Source organism: Natrix helvetica, assembly GCF_964273705.1.
Source record: "Natrix helvetica genome assembly, chromosome: W".
NCBI classification, from domain to species: Eukaryota; Metazoa; Chordata; class Lepidosauria; order Squamata; family Natricidae; genus Natrix; species Natrix helvetica.
The window spans coordinates 39,700,940-39,724,520 of NC_138555.1; the positions used below are offsets into that span (position 1 = coordinate 39,700,940).

Consider the following 23,581-nt stretch of genomic DNA (forward strand, 5'->3'; position numbering starts at 1 on the left):
GAATAAAACCTAAAAACCTGTTGAGGAATAGGTCAAGGTGTCCAGAGATTAAAAAGTCTGATAATTTCTCATTTATCTTTCATGGTTGCTTTTCCCCAGAAGCTTTTTTTCCCCATTCTTAATCCTTAATCTACTTTATGACTGTCCTTCCCTTGGAGCTTGACAATGAATTCCAAAATTTTCAAATAATTTGGCATCTCAGTGGAGAATAAATAAATGCATGCTAATAGACAAATGCTTTGAAACAACTCCAGCCCGTTAGTTCAATCTATTTTTCTTCCAATAGGAGGAGAAAAGCTTGATAGTATCATGCCTCCAAATAACATTAAGTTTAATATTATCCTCTTTGTTCTGTCTTCCAGTACCAGAGAAGACATAGTATCTCATAACTGCTGAATTTGTATTTGTTGGACTTTTAATGGCAAAGTGTTAGGCAAGGAAGTAAATCCTTGACTGGACAACATCACTTTCAGTCTTTTGCCTTATATTCTGACAGGCATGCTTTCAGTCTACCTTTGAAATGATAAATTCAGAGAATGGTGTATTCTGTGCTTTTACAAAGCCATGAGAACTTTCTGCTTTTGGCTTCCAGTCTTTGTGTGACTGGGCAGGAAACAGTGTTTTTTCAGTAGATCATCTCATGTATTTGTTTCATTACCACCCGTCTAATATAATAGACTTGTATCACTTTATTCCAGAGATCAGCCAAGAGACAGCTGTCAATCCTGTCGACATTGTTAGCACTCTGCAAGCCCTTCAGATGCTCAAGTACTGGAAAGGCAAACACCTGGTCCTAAAAAGACAGGTAAGAGTTTGCCTTGCAACTCTACATCTTTGTTTGGGATCTTTGTGGGTATTGACTATATCAGTGGTGGGTTGCAGGTGGTACGCCCCGGTACGGGTGTACCGGTGCCTGCTGGGAGCACCTGGTACCGTTCCGGTACGGTGCTCTGGAGGGCCCGCCCGCCCTCGTTCCTTACCTGTATTTGAAGGAAACGGGCCATCTGCGCACACATGCGCAGCGTACGGCACCTGCACAATGCTCCGCTGAGCAGCTGGAGCGTCGTGGAGCATCGCAGGAGGTAAGGATGCATGTACGTGCGCGCTGCGTGTGTTCATGTGATGGCCGTCAGGCCACGTTCCACCGTACCAGTTGCAACGGGATCTGGAACCCACCACTGGACTATATGCTCTGAATTTTGGGGGAGAAATTGATCTCCTCCCCTAGATATGCTGTATTGGAAAACAGGAGTTTGTATTCATCACCTAAGCACAGAAATCTCTTGAAGGACCCTTCAGTTTTCAGGGTAACCCATAACTGTCTGAATATTGTTGGGAGACCAGAACTTTCCATTCCATCCTCACTGTAAACATTTTGTAAAACAAAACCAGTTGGTTGCAGTATTTTTGGATGGCTGCAGAAAACAATATTTACATACTGCCCCTGTTTCACTTTTGATCCCTTAAATGTCTATGGAGATTCTCCGTTATCCAGGTCATGGTTGTCCCAAAGGTGTTTTTTCAAGAGGCAACTGGATTTTCTGGTTTTTATTTGAAGATGTTTTGCTTCTCATCCAAGAAGCTTCTTCATCTCTGACTGGATGGTGGGGAATGGAAGGATTTATACTCCTTGCAGACAGCTGTTCATTTGCATTATTTTAGTGAGTCTCTGAGGCCACCTGGAGGTTTATCTGTGTCATCTGAGTGGTGCAAATGGGTGTGGAACCTTCTTGGAACTGTTGAAATGACTGTATTGTAGACTGGAGATAGATGATGTCATATCCCCCCTCCTCTGTTGAGAGAGGGCTATTCAATTTTGACATAGATGGCCTCTTTGACCCCTCTTTCAAACCATCGGTCCTCTTTGTCCAAATTGTGAACTTTGCTGTCTTCAAAAGAGTGGCCTTTGTCTTTTAAATGCAGATGGACTGCTGAATCTAGTCCTGATGTGTTTGTTCTCCTGTGTTGTGCCATGTGCTTATGAAGTCGTTGTTTGGTTTCCCCAATGTACAGATCAGCACATGGCTCACTGCATTGTACTCCATATACCACGTTGCTCCATTTGTGTCTGGTTGTTTTATGCTTGGGGTGGACAAGCTTCTGCCTTAATGTATTCTTGGGTTTGAAGTGTACATGTATGTTGTGTTGGCCGAAGAGCTTTTCCGATATTCCTGCAACATATGGAATGACAACATTGCATCGTTTATTGTTCTCTTCGTTTACTGTTATAGAGGAACTCCTGTAGTGTCTTTTTTGAGATTTGATGAAGGCCCACTTGGGATAGCCACACGTTCTGAGGGCTTCCTTGATGTATTTTTGTTTTTGTTTTTCTTTCCCATCTTTGCTTGTAGGCAGGCCTTCAGCTCGGTGGTGTAGGGTTCTGATGACTCCCATTTTGTGCTCCAGTGGCTGGTGGGAATCAAAATGTAAATATTGTTAGCCTCCGTCCATGATAACGGTGTCTTCGCCTCTTTCAACACAGCGTTGTAGACTTCCACCAACGTTGGGACAAGTATATCCTGGAATTCTTTATAAATTTCCGCTGGCAACCCATCTGGCCCTGCAGCTTTATTATTATTTTGTCTTTGTATGGCCTCGGTTATCTCTGATGTTTTAATGTCTTCATTGAACATGTCCTTAATCTCCTCTGGTACCTTTGGCAGATCTGACTTTTCCAAATACTGTAATATTCCTTCCTTTGTATAGTCTCGGTTTTCTTTATATAATTGATCATAAAACTCTTGGATAATCTTTTTCTTTTCCTCTATTTGGTAGCAGATCTCGCCTTTTTCATCTTGTAGTTTATTGATCCAGTTCTCTTGTTTTTGCTTCCTCAACCTATAGGATAGCCATTGCCCCGGTTTATTTGCATTCTCAAAGAAGTTTTGTTTTGCTTTTTTTATAGATTGTGCCAATTTTGCTTTTTCAAATATAGCCAATTCATGTTTAATATTTCCTTTTATACTTCTGTTCTGCGGTTTCTTTTGCAGTTCACTTTCTAAATTTCTATACCTTTCTTTCAGCTCTCTTATTTTTAGATTCTCAGTTTTTTTCTTCCTGGCTGTAGCTGATATTGTGACCCCTCTTATAAATGCCTTAGTCGTATCCCATAGGTATCCATTCTGTATGGATGTGTCTCCTGGTCCGTTTTCTTTGAAGAAGAATCTTAATTCTTGGTTGACTCTTTTAATATATTCCTGGTCTTTTAGAATTGACCTATTGAGTAACCAACGATAACTGCCCTTTTGTTTTTTCCAAATAATCCTCATGGGATTGTGGTCAGCCCATAGATTGGGTTCTATATCTATCTCCTTCACTTCTGAGATTAGCTCCATCGGCAGCCAGACCATGTCTATCCTTGACCAGGATTCGTGTCTATTCGAGTAGAAGGTATATTGCTTACCCTCTGGACATCTTTCTCGCCATACATCAAACAGATTAAGTTCTTCAGCCATTTGGAAGAATGACCTTGGCAATGTTCTCCTAGCTCCTTTTCTCTTCTTTCCACTTTTATAGTCCCGTTTCGGGTCAACTATAGCATTGAAATCACCCAGTAAACAAACATTTTCGCTTCCCATCTCTCGAATAATGCTATGTAGTCTATGATAGAAATTTTCCTGGCCTTCATTAGGTGCATATATTACAACCAGTGACACCTTTTTTTGGTTTAACATTATTTCCACGATTAGTATTCTCCCTTCCTCATCATGATAAATTAGTTTAGTCTGAATTGTGTCTTTGACATATAGTGCTATTCCTCTTTTCTTTTGGTCAGCCAGTGCCGCGTAAAGTTTACCCAATCTAGGACATTCTAAAATCTGGATCTGTCTTTTAGTCATGTGGACCTCTTGCATTGCAATTATATCGTAGTTCAAATGTTTTAATTTATTAAATATTGTTTTCCTCTTCTGGGGTGAGTTTAGACCATTAATATTCAATGATAGGATCTTGATTTCTCCTGACATACTTCTATGTGTATTTGGTTCGTGTGCTTCTTGTTGCCCTTATTTCTCTCACTTCCTTTGGTTCTTCCCCTTTTTCGTCTAGAACGACTTCTTTCTCCTTTCGTATCTCCACTGGTTCCTTTTCTCTTCTTATCTGTACCCTGGATCCTTGCCTCCTTGCTCCCGCCTGTTCTCCTCCGTCTTTCTCCTCCTCCTGCCCAACTAGGGTATTGTAAAAGACTTCCGCTTGTTCTATTGTGTCTATTCTAAATCTTCTATCTCTCCAGGTTACCAGTACACCCTCCGGCATCAGCCATCTAAAGTTAATTTCAAATTTGTTCAGGACAGATGTTAAAAATTGGTAGGGCCTTCTTAATTCTCTGATTCTCCTCGGTACCTGTTTTAGAACTGTTAGTTGTCGTTGGTTGTAAATTATCAGGTTGTCTCTAGTTCTATTCAGCACCTTGTCACGTATTGATTTTTTAACAAACTTTACATGGACTTCTCTTGGTAGATTATTCTTTTTTGCGTAATTTGTCTGTATTCTGTACGTCTCGTCGATCTCACTTGCCATCTCATCCTTTTCTATTCCCAAAGCCTTTGCCATTAGGTCTGCCATCGTGTCTGGTAAATCCTCGCCTTTTTCTTCCTTTACGTTCTGGAACCGTAGGAATTGGGCTGCTTTCTCCGATTCTAACGCGAGGACCGTTAACTCAAGTTCCTTGTTTGCCTGGATCAGCCTAGCACTCAGCTGCTCCATTTTTTCATCCTCCTTTTCCAACCTTCCTTCTATTACATTTATTCTTTGTTCGTGTTTATCGATCTGTTCCTGGAACTTCTCAAATTTATCGTCCGTCTTCTGCATTCTCTCCTTTAATTCTACCGTATCACTCCTTATTTCTTTAATATCCTTTTTAAGTTCTTCGTGATTTTTAGCCATTGCCTCTTGCATGGACTGTAGCGTCATCTGCAATTCCTTAGTTGAGTTGGATCTTTCTCTCTGAGGCATATCCTCCGAAGATCTTTGGTTCGAGGGACTGGCAGCCGCTAGGGATGGCTGGGATGCTGGCTTCCTCCCCGTGCCAATTTTCGTAAAATTTGTACTACTTGTCATTTTTTGGAGGAATTGGATCCCTACTTTAATTTTTTCCCAGAATTCCCACTTACTTCTCTCCCACGTGACTTTCTCCAGTCCCCCTTCTTTCTTTCTTTCTTTCTTTCTTTCTTTCTTTCTTTCTTTCTTTCTTTCTTTCATCTTCCTTCCTTCCTCCCTCCCTTCCTCCCTCCCTCCCTCCCTCCCTCCCACCCTCCTTCCTTCCTTCTTTCTTCCTTCCTTCCTTCCTTCCTTCCTTCCTATCTACCTTCCTACCTTTCTTCTTCTCCCTCTCCTCTTCCCCCTACCTCTACTCAAATATCAATTTTAAATAGTGATAGGGGGTAGTAAAATCTATATATCGATTAGTTTGTGTGTTATATAGGAACACCTGTCATAGGATAGTGAGATAGTGTGAGAGACTTATCGGTTAATCACTGTATATATATGTGTGTATGTCACATTTATAATACTCCTAACTTTCTATTAATCTAATAATCTATTTTAATAACTTAATAAAATCTAAGGGTAGAATGCTTATCGTTATTACTTATATTATCCTAGATTAATCAGTACTAGTGCCAATAATATCGAAAGAAGTTAGGGTTAGTAATCTTACAACAATAACAATAGCAAAAACAATATATTCCTTTGATGGTAGTATTATCACATTAATTCCTAGGTTTTAAGTTCAACCTTAGATGCGTCCCTCCTGTGTTGGATAATTATATGAAAATGTTCTGAGTTCCCCTTATTATTATTATTATTATTTATTGTTATTTTATTAGACTTATAAGCCGCTCCCTCTCCTCGAAGGGACTCAGGGCGGCGTACAATAAAAAACATATCACATGTTGCACGGAGGAGGTATAAAAAACTCACAACATCAATTATTACAATTCATAAAATAACACAGTAATAATAGAGTTAAAAAACATTAAAATACCCTAAAATTTAAAATTGCCAGGGGGATTAGAAGATAGAGCTATAGTTGAGCCAGGCCGGCTAGTTGGAACAGGTGGGTCTTGAGTTTCTTGCGGAAGGAGCGGAGATCAGTAGCAGTCCTAATGTCGGGGGGGAGGTCATTCCAGAGGGCTGGGCCCATCACAGAGAAGGCCCTGCTCCTGGGCGCCGCCCTCTGGCACTGCTTAGTGGACGGCACCCGGAGGAGTCCCTCTCTGTGAGAGCGGAGTCCCCTGCTCCGATAGATCTTCTTTCTCTCTCTCCAAATAGTAGTATCCAAAGGTTGTCCAGAGAATATAGTCAGCAAAAATCCTGTTTTCTCTTAGGGTATTAAGAGGGGGGGAAATTCCAGATTTCGCCAGTAGATGTCGCTCTTCCACTTGTCCAAACGCTGACCAACTGCAATCACTCCACCTATATATGTTGCTAAAATATATTTTTCCCTTCGAGCCTTCCAGACTTGTATAATTAACTCAAAACCCCCTGAAGGAATCTGTATAGTCAGAGTTATTTACAGCCGGCTTTGTTACGTTAACAGATTAGGTTTAGGTTCAGCTTATCAGACAGTTCAGAGAGTAAAAAGATAAAGTCTCCATTTTTCACTCAGCATATTACTTCTCACCGCTGTGATAATGGAGGGAAAGCAGCCCCCGCCAGTTCTTCTTGGAGCCCTTAATCTCTTGAGCTGTTTTGGGATAGAATTACCTTCTCCAAGATCCGGAAGCTGTTAGGTCACTCGCAACTCCGACAGCTCTCTGTAATAAATCCTCGCTTGCTTTGAACTCTTGTCAGCATTTTGGGACGGCCATTACTGTCGCCCTCTTCCACGTCCGGGGATATGAAGGAGATTTCAAGCACAGACCATGGATTGCCGTCCTATGGTCGTGTCAAACCAACCTTCTCTCTTCAGTCTTCCCTCCAGGAAGGCTAGGCTTATCAAAATCTTTTCAGCAAACCTCCTCCGGACATTAGATTTGGCTGCTACTAACAGAACTCTCTGTCCGAGCAGCCATTCATGCTGGCAGCAAGTCCCGCCCCCCTATTACCTAAGGCGGACACAGACCAGGTGCTTATACAAAACTACAGACCAATATCACTGCTAAATGCAGACTACAAAATCTTTGCCTCAATAATAGCAGAAAGGCTGAAAAAATTTCTTACATCGTTCATCCATACAGATCAAAACGGATTCCTCCCCAGAAGACAAATTAAAAACAATATGAGAATTATGTTGGACATTCTTGAATATTATGAAGTGCACAATGACAAACAGGTTGCACTAATCTTTCTCGATGCCCAAAAGGCATTTGATAATGTCACCTGGGAATTTTTGCACCAACAATTAGAATATATGGATTGTGGGGATAAATTTATAAACACGATCAGAGCAATTTATACAAACCAAAAAGCCAAAGTAATAATCAATGGTGAACTAACACAAAGCATTGTAATCCAGAAGGGTACAAGACAAGGTTGCCCCCTATCCCCCCAGTTGTTTATACTAACCCTAGAAGTACTAGCCAGGAATATACGTAAAGAGGTACAGATAAAGGGACTAGAAATTAAAAAGGAGCAATTTAAGTTACAGGCCTTTGCGGACGATCTAGTGTTTGTGCTAGAAGACCCTATGAAGTCTGGTACGAAACTCATTGAGGAACTGACAGAGTATGGGAAAATAGCGGGTCTAAAGATAAATATGACAAAGACCAAAATGCTGACTAAAAATATGAAATCAAACGCAAAAGAGGAGTTAACGAAGAAATTGGGTATCCAAATTGTCAAAAAAGTTAAATATCTTGGTATACATTTATCTGCGAGGTGTGTGACCATCAAAGAAGACAATTATACCAATCTAATTAATAAAACTAAGAAGGATCTAGAAAGATGGAAAAACCTACAACTGTCCCTGATGGGCAGGATTGCAGTTATAAAAATGAATATATTACCAAAATTTCTTTTCCTATTTCAGAATATACCCATTAAATTGGAAAAAGGTGTCTTCAAAGATTTGAACCAATTGGTTTCGAAATTTATCTGGCAGGGAAGAAAACCAAGAATAAAACTTAAGGCTATGCAAGACACTAAGGAAAAGGGAGGATTTGGCGTACCAGATTGGGAACTCTATTATACTGTGGCCATATTAACATGGCTAAGGGAATGGATAATGCTGAGAAATAAAAGATTACTCAAATTGGAAGGTCATGACCTCCAAGCAGGCTGGCATGCCTTCCTCTGGTATGAAAAAGGATCTGCACACAAATATTTTAGTAGACATTACATTAGACAATCTCTGTTAATCATATGGAACAAAATTAAACATGACCACTATACCAAAATACCTATTTGGCTATCTACGATGGAAGCATACATACACCCAAATTTAATTAACGTGGAAAATATAGTCACATATAAAGAGCTATTGAACAGGCAGGGGGAGATCAAAACTAGATCAGAATTGACATCACAAGGAATACAAGTAGAATGGTGGTCTTATTTACAGATACAATCAAGGTATGCACAGGATAGGCATAATACCGGAGGGGTTTAAGAAAGATACACTCTATCTAATTATACATATACTGACTGCAGCGCGCATAACCTATGCACAGCATTGGAAAAAAGAAAATACACCATCAGAGCTAGATATAATCAGAAAAGTGTTGGCCTGTGCAGAAGCAGATAGGCTCACTTTGGAACTTAAAAATAAAGGGGAATCAGAATATTTTGAGGTATTGAATAGATTTTATGACTGGTATAAGTTAAGATGACAAGACTGGAACAAATGTATATATTGTGATCGAACAGAAGGACAGACAATGTATTAAGTAGAATAACTGTTAATGGTTGAAACTAGCTGTACATAATGTGAATATATGATCACCCCGACTCCGCAGCATTGCATTGTTTTAAATGTAAAAACAATGAATATATATATATATATAAAATGTAAATATTGATCTGGGGGGGGGGGTTTCTGTAAACAGAAATCCCTTTGATCCCTTAAATTTTTCTCCCTATGCTTGTAGTGATAGCTACTGGTTCCAGTTGTTTTGTTTGCTTAAAAAAACAAGAGGAGTACACATTAGAAAACAACATCTGACATCTGACTCGAATAGCCATGACACTACAAATAGAAAAACTGAAATATAGATAGTCCCACGTAAAGGTAGGATGTTTCTGTTAGGACAAGTTGTATATTCTTTCTTAGGCTGAGAGTTGCCCTTGGCCTTTGAGTGGCATATTAGGGACCAAATTTGAAAGATACAGTGGGGCAAAAAAGTATTTAGTCAGCCACCAATTGTGCAAGTTCTCCCACTTAAAAAGATGAGAGAGGCCTGTAATTGGCATCGTAGGTAGACCTCAACTATGAGAGACAAAATGTAAAAAAAAAACCAAACAATCACATTGGCTGATTTGGAAAGAATTTATTTGCAAATTATGGTGGAAAATAAGTATTTGGTCAATATCAAAAGTTCCTCTCAATACTGTGTTATATATCCTTTGTTGGCAATGACAGAGGTCAAACGTTTACTGTAAGTCTTCACAAGGTTGGCACACACTGTTGCTGGTATGTTGGCCCATTCCTCCATGCAGATCTCCTCTAGAGCAGTGATGTTTTGGGGCTGTCGCTGGGCAACACGGACTTTCAACTCCCTCCAAAGGTTTTCTACGGGGTTGAGATCTGGAGACTGGCTAGGCCACTCCAGGACCTTGAAATGCTTCTTACGAAGCCACTCTTTCGTTGCCCGGGCGGTATGTTTGGGATCATTGTCATGTTGAAAGACCCAGCTACGTTTCATCTTCAATGCCCTTGCTGATGGAAGGAGGTTTGCACTCAAAATCTCACGATACATGGCCCCATTCATTCTGTCCTGTACACGGATCAGTCGTCCTGGTCCCTTTGCAGAGAAACAGCCCCAAAGCATGATGTTGCCACCCCCATGCTTCACAGTAGGTATGGTGTTCTTTGGATGCAACTCAGCATTCTCTCTCCTCCAAACATGACGAGTTGTGTTTCTACCAAACAGTTGTATTTTGGTTTCATCTGACCATATGACATTCTCCCAATCCTCTTCTGGATCATCCAAATGCTCTCTAGCAAACTTCAGACAGGCCCGGACATGTACTGGCTTAAGCAGGGGGACACGTCTGGCACTGCAGGATCTGAGTCCCTGGCGGCGTAGTGTGTTACTGATGGTAGCCTTTGTTACGTTGGTCCCAGCTTTTTGCAGGTCATTCTCTAGGTCCCCCCGTGTGGTCCTGGGATTTTTGCTCACCGTTCTTGTGATCATTTTGACCCCATGGGGTGAGATCTTGCATGGAGCCCCAGATCGAGGGAGATTATCAGTCGTCTTGTATGTCTTCCATTTTCTAATTACTGCTCCCACAGTTGATTTGTTCACACCAAGCTGTTTGCCTATTGCAGATTCAGTCTTCCCAGCCTGGTGCAGGTCTACAATTTTGTTTCTGGTGTCCTTCGACAGCTCTTTGGTCTTCACCATAGTGGAGTTTGGAGTGTGACTGTTTGAGGTTGTGGACAGGTGTCTTTTATACTGATAACAAGTTCAAACAGTTGCCATTGATACAGGTAATGAGTGCAGGACAGAGGAGCCTCTTAAAGAAGAAGGTACAGGTCTGTGAGAGCCAGAAATCTTGCTTGTTTGTAGGTGACCAAATACTTATTTTCCACCATAATTTGCAAATAAATTCTTTCCAAATCAGCCAATGTGATTGTTTGGGATTTTTTTTTACATTTTGTCTCTCATAGTTGAGGTCTACCTATGATGCCAATTACAGGCCTCTCTCATCTTTTTAAGTGGGAGAACTTGCACAATTGGCGGCTGACTAAATACTTTTTTGTCCCACTGTAAATTGGATCTTATTAAACAGTCATTATTGTCTGTTAATAACTTTATGTGTACAGAGCAATCCTATAAGAAAGTAAATCTCATTGTGTTAAGTAATATTAATCCTTCAGCAATTCTTGTTTACATTTGTGACTGCAACATTAATTGGCTAGCGCAGAAGCTAAACTGTGAGCAGAAGCTACCTCTTGTTTTATTGTTAATTCTCTGGGTGATTTGGAGGAATTGCTCCGGTTTCTCACAGAGTTGCTCAGTGCTCAGACACTCACAAAGTCTAATAATAGCAACCAAAGCACCCTTCCCCCATCATACTGATGAACTTTTAAAAAATTAAGTATGCCAGAAATGAATTTGTGTGTGGAAAATCTGTTAGCATTGTTCAGTTCTGATGCTCAGAACAAATTCTTGAGTTATAAAATCTTAAAAGTACAGGTAGTCCTCAACGTACGACCACAATTGAGCCCCAAATTTATGTTGTTAAGTGAGAAATTTGTTAAGTGAATTTGCCCCATTTTACAACTTTTCACGCCACATTTCTTAAGTGAATCACTGCAGTTCTTAAATTAGTAACACAGTTGTTAGGTGAATCTGTTTTCCCCATTGACTTTGCTTGTCAGAAGGTCACAAAAGAGGATCACATAATTCCAGGACACGGCAACTGTCATAAATATGAGTCAGTTGTCAAGCATCCGAATGTAAATCACTTGACCATAGAGATGCTGCAACGGTCGTAAGTGTGAGAAATTGTCATAAGTCACTTTTTTCAGTGCCATTGTAACTTTGAACAGTCACTAAATGAACTGTTGTAAGTCGAGGACTACCTATACAGTATATCCAATTTTTGTACAAGGGTCCTAGTGGTGGATGTTTAAGTTCTGTTTGTTTTTTTTAAAGCTGTTCTCACTCTGGACTAAGGCATTCTGACTTAAGAACAAAATGATCATTTCAACAAATCCATGGTGACTGTGGTCCTTTTTGTAGGCATACAGTGAACAGTAGAAATGAATTAAGACAAAATCAATACAATCAAACACATTGTTTCCTAAATCTTTCCTTTATTCTGTTTTCTTTTTCTTTTTTTATCCATTTAAGTTATTACAGCCTCACTCTCTAAAACAGTAAGCCTGAAATACTGGCGTATCAGTTTTCAACCTGTAGCAAAAATACGGGAAAATGGGATTCTTTTGAAATTAATCAGAGGCCTTTTTTGAACCTACACATAGAGGATCTTACTTAAGAAAGCAGGACTGTTAAAATTGTTTGTGACATACAACTATGCATGTTTTTATTTAGGCCTAAAGGTCACTCTAATCACAGATGATGCTAAGCAGCATTCATTTTTCGAAGGTTTTCTTAAACACTAGCAGGGTTGGTGCTGATCTGACCTCAGGTAAGAGCACTGTGCCAAAGGAGAGGGGCAATAACAAAACTGTTTTAGCTATCTTAGCTTGAAATTTCTGCCAATACTAGTTATAGTTCTACCTTTTGTAGATATTTTTTTCAAGCTTTTAACCTGCCTCTCTCTTTTTCCCCTACCTCTTCTCAGGATCTTATTGATGAATGGATAGCCAAAGAGGCGAAAAGGTCCAATAGCAATAAAATCATGGATCCCAGCTGTTTGAAATGGAGCCCTCCCAAGGGCACTTAATTAACCAGTCTCTCCAAAAAGTGTGAACATCCCATCACCATGCTGCCATCATCACCACTCTGGATACTTTTTCTTTGTCCATAGCTAGAAACATCCTTTCAGGATATGTGTTTGCTCTTGGTACCAGATCTCCCTTTTCAGATGTTCCTGCAGTGTTTCACTTTTTTTAGAACCTTTTTGACCAGATGCCTTGTCCATGAGGCAAGATTGAAAAGCTGAAAGAGTTCTGGACAATATTAATGTGGCCTCAAGAAAGTGTAGTAAGATTTACTAAATTTATGTTTGGGTTGCTTCTCATATTTTTCGTTTTGTAACTTGCTGGTTCTATTGTAGCCCTCAGATGTAGCCCACCTATGCAATACAGTGGGATTGCAAATGTGATGGATAGGATCATACTGCTTTATCTTACAGATGGGGGAGCGGGGGCAGGAAAAGATCAATTTTAAATTTCTCTGTTAAAGGAAAGCTAGTGGGGCCAGGGACAGAGGTTCTCATCAGTCCCATTCCTACACTAGTTTTCATTTGCACATTTTTAATAGATAAGAGACCACTCAAAAAAACAACAGTCCTTTGCCTTTTTTTCTGAAATGTTCCACTCCATTCTATTTGCCCTACACTTCCCTGTCATTCTGCTGCATGTTTATATACAGTTGAAATGTAACTCCATGAGACTATTTCCCAAACACTTGATGACAAGGTACAAGTAAAAAATGATCCAACACTTCCTGGAATCCCGATTTACTTTTGGATGAGCAAATTTCTCACATTTATTTGCAGACCCCAATACATCTTTGATCTTGGCACCTCTGTATGCCAGCATTCTCCCCACAATATATTTCCCCCTTCAGTCCACCATAGGAGTTGACGGGCAAGGAAATCTCCAAAGTGACTTTGATTTCTGAGAATAGTAATAGTACTTATAATTCTGGACACATGGTAGCAGAAGCAGTGAATCAGCCCTCTATGAATTGACTTGATGGATTTTGGTCAGGTGACCCTGATGGCAGCTTTTGAACAGACTCAGACTGCTAGTACACTTCTAAGAGTTAATGAACTTTGTGGAAGAAAGATTGCCAGATCAAGATTCTAGCCTTGGCATAGCATTATCTTACTAATTTGGGATACCTCATCATTTTGGATTTGCTGTTTCAAGGCTCCTATGCTTGGAGCCCAAGGAATATACATAGGAACACATTCCATCAGCTGGGGTGGGGAGAGGATGCTCCTTTTGCCAAGTTGTTCATTTGCAATAGATCACTATGTACATTTGGAAATTTTGCCATTTATGATTCAATTTGTAAAGCTGCTGGATGTTCTGGTACCAGGCCTTGGGGGAATTTGTTGCAGTTGACTTAATGTAGTCTTCATGATGACTTGTGTTTTTTGGTCATACATTGGCAATTTCTAGATTTTCCCTGCGAATGAGACTTGAAAGTTGAGAGCCATTGAGGGCAGGTGGACAGTTGTGGGCATTTTTGAAATAATGGCTTGTTGTTTTGAAAATGAAAAAAATAAAATCCACTACACAAGGTTACCCAAAGATACATTTTTATCTCATTTTAAGATTTGGTACCTGGATGCTTGTCATAAAATGACTCCAACAGTTTGAAATTGTGAAAAATTAAAAATAAAACTTCAACTGTGGTAGACCTCCAGCCTCAGTTCCATAGTAAGTGTGCCCCTTTTCAAATGAGAGTGCTCTTATCTTTTAAATAAAGCCTCAGAATTAAAGGGGATCCTCTACTAGTAATAGATAATACCTGATGAAGGAAGATTTGTAAGCTGTTTAGATGAAAACGCTTGACCATTGTAAGTCAGGTGCTATAGGGTGCCTTAATTTGCCCATCTCTAAAACCTCAATGTTCCTAAAGTACAAAAAGAGGAAGAGGAAAACTCTGGCCAGTCTGCTACACTATTTTCTACTGGTTCCACTTTTGTATAGATGGAAATCTATACATAAAGAATTGGACTTCTGACTGTCTTTGCAAGGCTTCTCTCCCTTTCACATGTATTATGAGTGACAGGTTATGTCTTTGAAAACATTCAGCTCCTGGATTGTGTCTCTGCACTCTGTGCTATATTAAGTTGCTCTACTGGCCAATCTTTTGGCCACAGGTTTTCATGATATTATGCAGTAATATTCCAGTATTTGAGATGGGAACCTACTCCTAAATGCTGAGATGGTGGTGTACAAACCAGTGCAACACCAGTATTCAAATCATAGACACACAGTAATCTGGAACTGGGAGTACACTTACATGCAGGAAATTAAAGTGCCCACAATGGAGATTAATGAACGGCTGTGTGCACCCCAGCTCGCTGTCTGGACATTTATATCATGGATTTGATCTTAAGATAGCTTCTTGTCCTTAGGCATTTTTTTTCTTCCTGACATTGTGGACTATGCAAAGAGACAGTATATTTTATCTGTTTCAGGGGTTTGAAAAATGGGCTGGTGCATTTTGCACTCCTAACTACAATTTCCACAAAAAGGAGGAATAAGGAGTATAGTTTTTAATGGTAATGCTTGGTGATATACTTCTGGATGAAGCATCCTGGAGATATAATTGTCCATATGCTATGCCTTTCACTTCTGCCTAGTGTGCAATTGTCAACAGTAGACATCTGCATGACATACAACCTGTTTTCAACTGGATGTTATTTAAAAATATATTGTCCTCTTGTCTCTCATCTTGGGGAAAAAATGAAAAGACACTTCATCTCCAGCAAGGATTCCTACACAAGAATTCCTGTCTGCTCCAGTGTTTGGTTTTGCCTTTTTATTGCTATCCTCAATCTGTCACAATTTCTGTTTCTCTGCACATTTTCTGGCAATTGTCCTCAGGTTCTAGATTATTGCAAATGGGATGATGCTCTCTTTTGTACCAAAAGGAGGCTGGCTGTTCTTGTACAGAAGCAAAACAGTTTTCCTGGATATTTTAGAATATGTTACCAGTGTATCAACTTCTCAATAAAGCATGTTCTCTGTTCTCACTTTCTTCTCATAAGTATTATTCTGAAATGATTGCTTGGTGTGTATTGACCTCTAAGCAAGATTTTCTAGAAAGTACTCCTCCTTGGAACCACAACCACAACAAAAACCATGAACAGAGGACAGCAATCATGAATCTTTTAGGTGTACTCAGAGTGCATATTTCACTAATTTCAGGAATCATAAACATCCACTGCTCTCCAACTGTGTTTTTACCTGTGAAAAAAATCTACAATATCACCGATGCCTCCACCCTTTTATTTTTACCTAAAGGTTTCTCTTTGTTATGTGGGCATAAGGCTCATACTCATGTCCCAGCCTACAGTTTAGGGAAGAGGTGTCATGTGCCATTGGGTGCTTGACCTCTATATGCCCTGCTTCCTGTGCAAGTAACCCTATCAACCCAACTTAAGTGAGAACTATCATAATCTTGCTATTTGTATCATTTTACTTTATGTTAATTTCTTCAATCTTTAATGTGTTAAAATGTAACTCAGGTCGATTAAGTCACCTTTTTTATTCATCTATTGCATATTCTACAGTGCAAACCCAAAGGACCAAAAGGGAGACCACTTGGGAAGACTCATTGCCTGGTTTTCAAGCACAGGGTTTGCATGTAGAAGTGTTGGTGTGCAAACTCCTTAAAACTCCAGTTGGAAAGATGAGGAAATAAGTCAGATAAGATCCTCTCTAGTAATTTGCTGAATGGATCAGTTGTTGACCAGTGGATTAGCTCAGAGAATCCTTGGTCAATGCAGCTTGTATCTTTTCCCCCAGGAAGAAACAAGAAGTAGGCAACACTGCAGCAGCTATAAAAGGTCTTGGGAAACTCCAGGGAATATCAGCTGATCACAGAAGTGTTACTTAATACTCTATAATGAAAATGTTTGTAATGTCCTTCCTGAAGGGAAGAGGTTAATCTCATCCCTAGATGGGTGATTGATGGGTTTCCTGGGTGTTTCCCTGCCCTAATCCTGTCAAATTCTGTTGTTTATTGACTTTATTTAAGTCATGTATGGCTGCATTCCAGCTGAATCTAAGTAGCCTGTTAAGTGGTTCTTGGCTGTCTGCCTGGAGCTATTAACTGAAGGGTGAAGGAAAAAAAAACCCCGCTTGCGCTTTATTTTCAGCCTGTTCTCCGAACTGCACATGCAATTAACTAACGGTTCGGGCGAACCTGCTGAATACCACCACTGGTTGACTCCCGCTTCTTTGTGGCAGCCGCTCAAATATTGGAACACTTTAACTTAACTTTATTGGATTTCTAGACCGCCCCACTCTCAAAAGAGACTCGGGGCGGTGTACAGTCATATTAAAATAGTTGAACAGTAAATTTACATGTTATAAGTATACAATAAATAAATTAAACATAGGACTGGAGGAGGTAGTAGAAGTTCCCTGTACAATTTAGTTAAGTTAGATTAAAAAAATTTAAAAAAATTTTAAAAAGTTAAAAACATTAACCTTAAAAGCTATCCCAAATAAAATATCCGCCAGGAGGTAAGAGTAGAACTATAAGTGGGCCAGGCCGGCTAGTCGGAACAGGTGAGTCTTAAGTTTTTGTCAGAAGGAGCGGAAGTCGGTAGTAGTTCTAATATCGGGGGGGAGGTCATTCCAGAGGGTTGGGCCCATCACAGAGAAGGCTCTACTCCTAGGCGCCGCCCGTTGGCATTGCTTGGTGGACGGCACCCGGAGGAGTCCCTCCCTGTGTGAGCGAATTGGTCGCAGGGATGTATGTGGTAGAATGCGATCCCGCAGGTAACTAGGCCCTGTGCCATGGAGCGCTTTGAAGATGGTGATCAACACCTTGAAACGCACCCAAAAAACCACAGGTAGCCAGTGCAGCTCGCGCAGGAAAGGTGTTATGTGGGAGTACCTAGTCTGAGTACACTGAGTACACCTAGTACACTGCTATCATGTCGCCCCTAGTCCTTCTATTAACTAGACATATCCAATTCCTGTAACCATCATATGTTTTAGCCTCCAGCCCTCTAATCATCTTTGTTGCTCTTCTCTGCACTCTTTCTAGAATCTCAACATCTTTTTTACATTGTGGTGACCAAAACTGAATGCAATATTCCAAGTGTGGTCTTAATAAGGCATTATAAAGTGGTACTAACACTTCATGTGATCTTGATTCTATCCCTCTGTTAATGCGGGCCTAGGACTGTGTTGGGGTTTTTTGGTGGCTCCAGCACACTGCTGACTGATATTTAAGTGACGGTCTACTAAGACTCCAAGATCCCGCTTGCAGTTCCTGCTATTGAGCCACGTTTTACCTAATCTGAACCTGTACATTTCATTTTTCTTCCTTAAGTGTAAACCCTCACTTTTTTCTCCATTGAATTTCATTTTGGTATATAGGACCAGTGGTGGGATTCAAATAATTTAACCAGTTCTCTGCCCTAATGACTGCTTGGTGGGCGTGGCTGGGTGGTCATGTGACTGGGTGGGTGTGGCTAACTCAATGTCACTCACATCTAGGGGCGCCTGGCCTGGCCTCTCCTCTCTTCACCCGTCCCCTCCCAGCCAGTCTTCTCCTCGTCTTGCATGTTATGGTGAGAGAGGAAGCTTTTTCAAAGTAATCTTCCCCTTGATACTAGCCAATGAGATGAGATTTTGCTATCATAAGACCTGATGTACGTTTCCAAGTATTGTTTATCACCATTCTCTTGGTAAGACTGAATGGAGAGGTTTATAAAGAATAATAGAGTTGGAAGGGACCTTGGAGGTTTTCTAGTCCAACCCCTGCTCAAGCATGAGACCCTATACCCATAATGGCAAACATATGGCACACGTGCCACAGGTGGCACGTGGAGCCATTTCTTAGGGCACATGAGGCATTGCCCTGTCAGCTCCAGCATGCATGCATGCTCTGGCCAGCTGATTTTGACCTTCATTTTCGGCTGTTTTTCAGCCGCTTCAGCTGAAGCTTCCGGAGGGAGTAAAATGGCCCTATGGGCAACACAGAAGTCCATTCCCGAACTTCCGGTTTGTGCGTTGGGCCGTTTTTTGCCCTCCCCAGGCTCCAGAGGCTTTCTATGAGGCTGGGGAGGGTGAAAACAGGCTCCGCTGCCCCCCCCCCCCCCAAGGCACTCCAGTGGGCAAAAAACGGCCCAACGCACAAACCGGAAGTCGGAAAATGGGCCATTTCTGGTCTCTGGAGTGCCTCCGGTGGGGGGGGGGGCAGCGGAGGCTGTTTTCCCCTCCCCAGCCTCCTAGAAAGCCTCTGGAGCCTGGGGAGGGCAAAAAAAGGACCTACCGGACCCACCAGAAGTTGAAAAACAGGCCGTTTCCAGCCTCTGGAGGGCCTCTGCCCTAATGACCAGCTGTCTAGGTGTGGCTCGGTCATGTGACTGGGTGGGCGTGGCCAACTCAACATCACTCACGTCGATGGGCGCTTCGCCTTAGCTGTTACACTGTAATAAGGGTTAACTGGAGAAGCAGTTTCTGTAAGCAGAGCAATAAAGATTAGGCTAGAAACAACCCCAGTGTCAGCGTTCCAAATACCATGCAAAAGTAAATCAGAGTCCAAGGCAGAATCATCCTTAAAGTTCCAATTTAATAATACAGGGGTGTTGGCACATCTATGAAATTCCAACTCTGATTTGCTTCCTTGAATTCCACCCAGTTGAAAGTTCATAATCTTATGCCCACTCCCATAATCCATCACATGGTCCAATCTTCTTCTTCGACCCCGACAACTCCACCTCGTTCCGGTCAGGTGTCAAGCTGTGGAGACAAAAGATGACCTTGGGCTTCTAGAAAGAATGACAACACATTCCACAAATCTACTCCTTTATATTCCCCCCTCCCAACTACTACACAAATGAAACAGCATAGGAAAATAATAGAAAGTGTGGCAGGCCAAAGATCCTAAAAGAAACATAACTACAGGCCTGACAGGCGGCCTCTCCTCAGAAGAAAAATGTTTCCTGTAAAGAGAATACCATAAAAGTTAACATACAAAATTTAACCACCTCTCTCCCCCCCCCCCCCGGGGGACCCTTTGGCTTATCAGGGAATTTCTCATGGAATTGTTTCACTAAGTTATCCGCTTTCAGATCCCAACTATACAACCCACGTAGCTTCAGACAAAGGGTACCCCTTCCAATGCACTAAATATTGTAAGCGACTCCTATACAGCCTGGAATCTAAGATTTTTTTCACCTCATAATGCGTTTCCCCTTCTACCACTACAGGAGGAGGTGGAGCTTGGGTGGATGGCCTTATGGTAGACCCCATTACTGGCTTCAATAAGCTACAATGGAATACCGGGTAAATTTTCCCTAGGAGTCTGGGTAGGCTGAGTCGAACTGTAACTGGGTTAATTATCTTTTCTATTGGGAAAGGACCTAGAAATTTTGGACCTAATTTCTTACTAGGCATCCTTAATCTTATGTATTTAGTAGACACAAAAACTTTGTCCCCCACTCGAAAGGGGGGTTGTAGGGAGCGATGTTTATCAGCTTGCTTCTTGTAGGCTTCTGCCGCATCTGCTAGCGCCTTTTTCGCATTTTCCCATCCCTTCTTTAGTACCTCCAGCCATTCGTTCAGAGACAGGGAGGAGGGGGGCTCTTTAGGTAGTTCAGGCATGGGAACAAATTCCATGCCACTGGTAATCTGGAAAGGAGTTAATCCTGTACTGCTGTGGACCACATTATTATATGCTACTTCGGCGAAGGGTAGTAATTCTGACCAATTGTCTTGCTGATAGTCCACATAACACCGGATGTACTGTTCCACCATCGCATTGGCCGTCTCTGCTGCCCCATTAGTGCTGGGATGAAATGCTGAGCTGAGTCCCTGTGTGGACCCGATCGATTTTTGGAATTCTCTCGGAGAACTTGGCGGTGAATTGAACTCCGTGATCTGAAATGATCCTTTTTGGTACCCCATGTAGGCGATAAATGTGTTTCACAAACATTTTCGCTAATTTCTTTGCGGATGGTAGGCCTGAACAAGCGATAGAGTGTGCTTGCTTGGAAAACAAATCAATAACTGTCCATATTACTTTATTACCATTGCTATCTGGAAGCTCGACGATGAAGTCCATTGCTATCTCTTCCCAGAGAGAAGGGTTGGCCACTTGTTGTAGTAGTCCAGGGGGCTTTCCCGGCCGGGTTTTCATTGTGGCACAAGTAGCACAGCTTTTTACATAATCTTCCACCTCCGACCTCATCTTCAGCCACCAAAATTGACGCCTGGCGAGGTGGAGAGTTTTCAGGAATCCGAAATGACCTCCTAGTTTCGCATCATGACTCCGCTAAAGCACTTGCAGTCTCATCTCTGCAGGGACGTACAGTTTGGACCCCTTCCAGGCTACGCCATCATTCATCGTTAGGATGTCCTTGTTGTTGTTGAACCACGGGTCTGTCCGGAGGGCTGCTTTCAGCTCGGTCGGCTGCTTTCAGCTTATCTTGGCTTTGAGTGGTGACTTGAGCTGCCTTTTGGTGAGAAGGAGATATGATGGGGTGGACAACTTCTTCCTTCTTACTGTCAAACTGTGGTTTTCTCGACAGCGCATCTGCTAACAAGTTCTTTCCTGCGGGGATGTGTTTAATTTCAAATTTGAACCTTTGGAAATATTGGGCCCAACGAACTTGTTTGGGGGATAACTTCCAATGGGCAAGGAGAGCTTCAAGGTTTTTATGATCAGTCCATACCTCGAATGGTATATCCCCCCCCTTCCAGGAGATGTCTCCAGGTGAGCATGCTCCACCTGATCGCGAATGCCTCCTTCTCCCAAATGGGCCACCTTCTTTCCGTAGTGGTGAGTGTCTTGGAGATGTAAGCGCATGGTAAGAGGTGGCCTTCTTTATTCTTTTGCAGTAGCACCGCGGCTATCATGACAACACTGGCATCCGTTTGGATTATGAAAGGTCGCTCTGGATCGGGGTGTTGCAATATGGGTTCTTGGGCAAAGAGCCGTTTTAATTTCTCAAAAGCCTTTTGACAATCCATTGTCCATTTTAATGGTTGGTTTGCTTTCGGTTTAGTTGGGGAAGGCCCCGTTTTTAATAGCTCAGTCAATGGTAGGGTAATTTCAGCGAATGTTGGAATAAACTGCCTATAAAAGTTTGCAAATCCAAGGAAGCTTTGTAATTGTTTGCGAGTGCTTGGAGGTTTCCAATCTAACACCGCTTTCACTTTTCCTGGATCCATTTCTACTCCTTCATTGGAGATACGATACCCCAGGTAATCTAGCGAGGTCTTGTGGAACTCACACTTTGACAATTTTGCGTATAGTTTGGCAGCTAGAAGTTTTTTCAGGACTTGCCGTACCAGTTTCACATTTTCTTCCAGGGTCTCAGAGAAGATCAAGATGTCATCTAAATAGACGAGTACTCCATGGTACAGGTGGTCATGTAGCACTTCATTTATGTACTGCATGAATACTGTGGGTGCTCCTTGTAGTCCAAAAGGCATGACTTTATATTGGAAGCTGCCCAGGGGAGTGTTAAAAGCGGTCTTCCACTCATCCCGTTTCCGGATTCGTATACGGTAATACGCCTCTCTCAAGTCCAGCTTGGTGAAGATCTTGCCTTTAGCCAAGTGGTTCAAAATATCTTTCATGAGAGGGAGGTGATAGGTATTCTTTTCGCATACCGCATTCAACGCTCGTAAGTCCACACAGAGGCGAACTCCCCCATCTTTCTTTTTTCTGAAGAGCACTGGGGCCGCTACTTTCGATTTTGCTGGTTCAATAAAACCTCTTTTCAAATTGGTGTCAATGTACTTCCTCAATTCTATCATCTCCTTAGGAGTCATAGAGTACATTTTTGGCTTTGGTAAGGTTGCCCCATGTTTGAACTCTATTGCACAGTCTGTGGGGTGGTGAGGTGGAAGGTAGTTTCCGTCTTCCTCACTGAACACCTCCGCCAGATCTTTGGGACTCATTGGATTCCCGGAGGTTTAGTGTCTGCTGCGGTTGCTGCAGGTTCTGGATAGGTTGGGCTGTTGGGTTCAATCGTTCCTGGGTGGCCTTTTGGTTCCACCGGTGGTAACGGGCCAACCCCAATAATCACCTTTCTTTTTTTTTTTTTAAACAAAGTTTTATTGGTTTTTTGGTGTTTTACAAAAGGAAAAGGTATGGGGAAAGTTACAAATTGCGGCAGCCGCAAACTGCAGTAGGCATACCCCCCCTCCAGACTCATGGTGTACATTTGCGTAGCATTCAAATATTACATAATAACATATAGTCAGTGTGGTAAATTCATAAGTAATTTCAATCAGTTTGTGTCATGTGGATTTTCTTACTTATTTGTGTGATCTGAGCTTTCTTGATGTCGCCCCATCTCCCCCTGTTGGCAGTGCTCCGACCCCTCCCGTGTCTTGTGCATCTACTGGGATGTCTTCTGGTTTTTCTAGGAGTAATTTATTTTTTTCCATAAAGGCCTGCGCCTCTATGGGTGTATTAATTCTGACCCTTGTCTCCTCCCAGAATATTAACATACCTTCAGGCAGCAACCAACGAAACCACACCCCCTTCTGGTATAATTTATTCGCCAATTGCTAATAATATTTTCTTTTCTCCCTCACTTTCTTGGGGATCTGTTTCAGTATGGTTATCTCCTTATCTTTGTATATCAGGGCTTGTCCCCTTTGTGTATTCAGAATTTCATCTCTTGTGCTTTTCCTAAGAAATTTAATATGTACCTCCCTGGGGACATTGTGTGTTCTAGCATATGCGGAGTTCACTCTATAAACCAGGTCTATTTCCCACCCCATCTGTTGTTTTTCTTTCTGGGTATACTCAGCCAAGATAGTTGTCATGATGTCCCTAATGTTTTCATCATCTGTCTCCATCACATTCTGAAACCTAAGATAAAAGGACATTCTCTCAAACTCTATTTTCATTTGTTGGGTGTCAAGCTCTTTGTTTCCCTTTTGCACGCCCACCCCCACCCCCCTCATCTCAGCCACCCCCTGCTCCAAGAGATCCAGTCTCTGTGAGTTCTTATTAATTTTTTCCTGGTTCCTTCTAATTTCTTCTTTCATCTCCTTCAGTTGTTTCTTTATTTCCTCTTGTCCCTGTAGAATTTGCTGAAACATTTGATGAAACTCCAAGTCCGT

The 23,581-nt window shown here is 41.6% G+C and overlaps 1 protein-coding gene across 3 annotated transcripts in view; it reads left to right on the forward strand.

Annotated features, from left to right (window-relative positions):
- Window positions 1–15,507, forward strand: part of LOC309400475 (histone acetyltransferase KAT7-like) — an 89,337-nt gene extending 73,830 nt beyond the window's left edge. For 2 of the 3 annotated variants that reach the window (XM_081968993.1, XM_081968994.1), the window contains 2 exons: window positions 699–805; window positions 12,412–15,507. In XM_081968993.1, coding sequence (XP_081825119.1) covers window positions 699–805; window positions 12,412–12,513 — 209 coding nt within the window. In that variant the 3' untranslated portion in view covers window positions 12,514–15,507. The remainder of the gene's footprint in view (window positions 1–698; window positions 806–12,411) is intronic. The other variant, XM_081968995.1, reaches the window with a different exon arrangement.
- The last annotated feature ends 8,074 nt before the right edge of the window (window positions 15,508–23,581 follow it).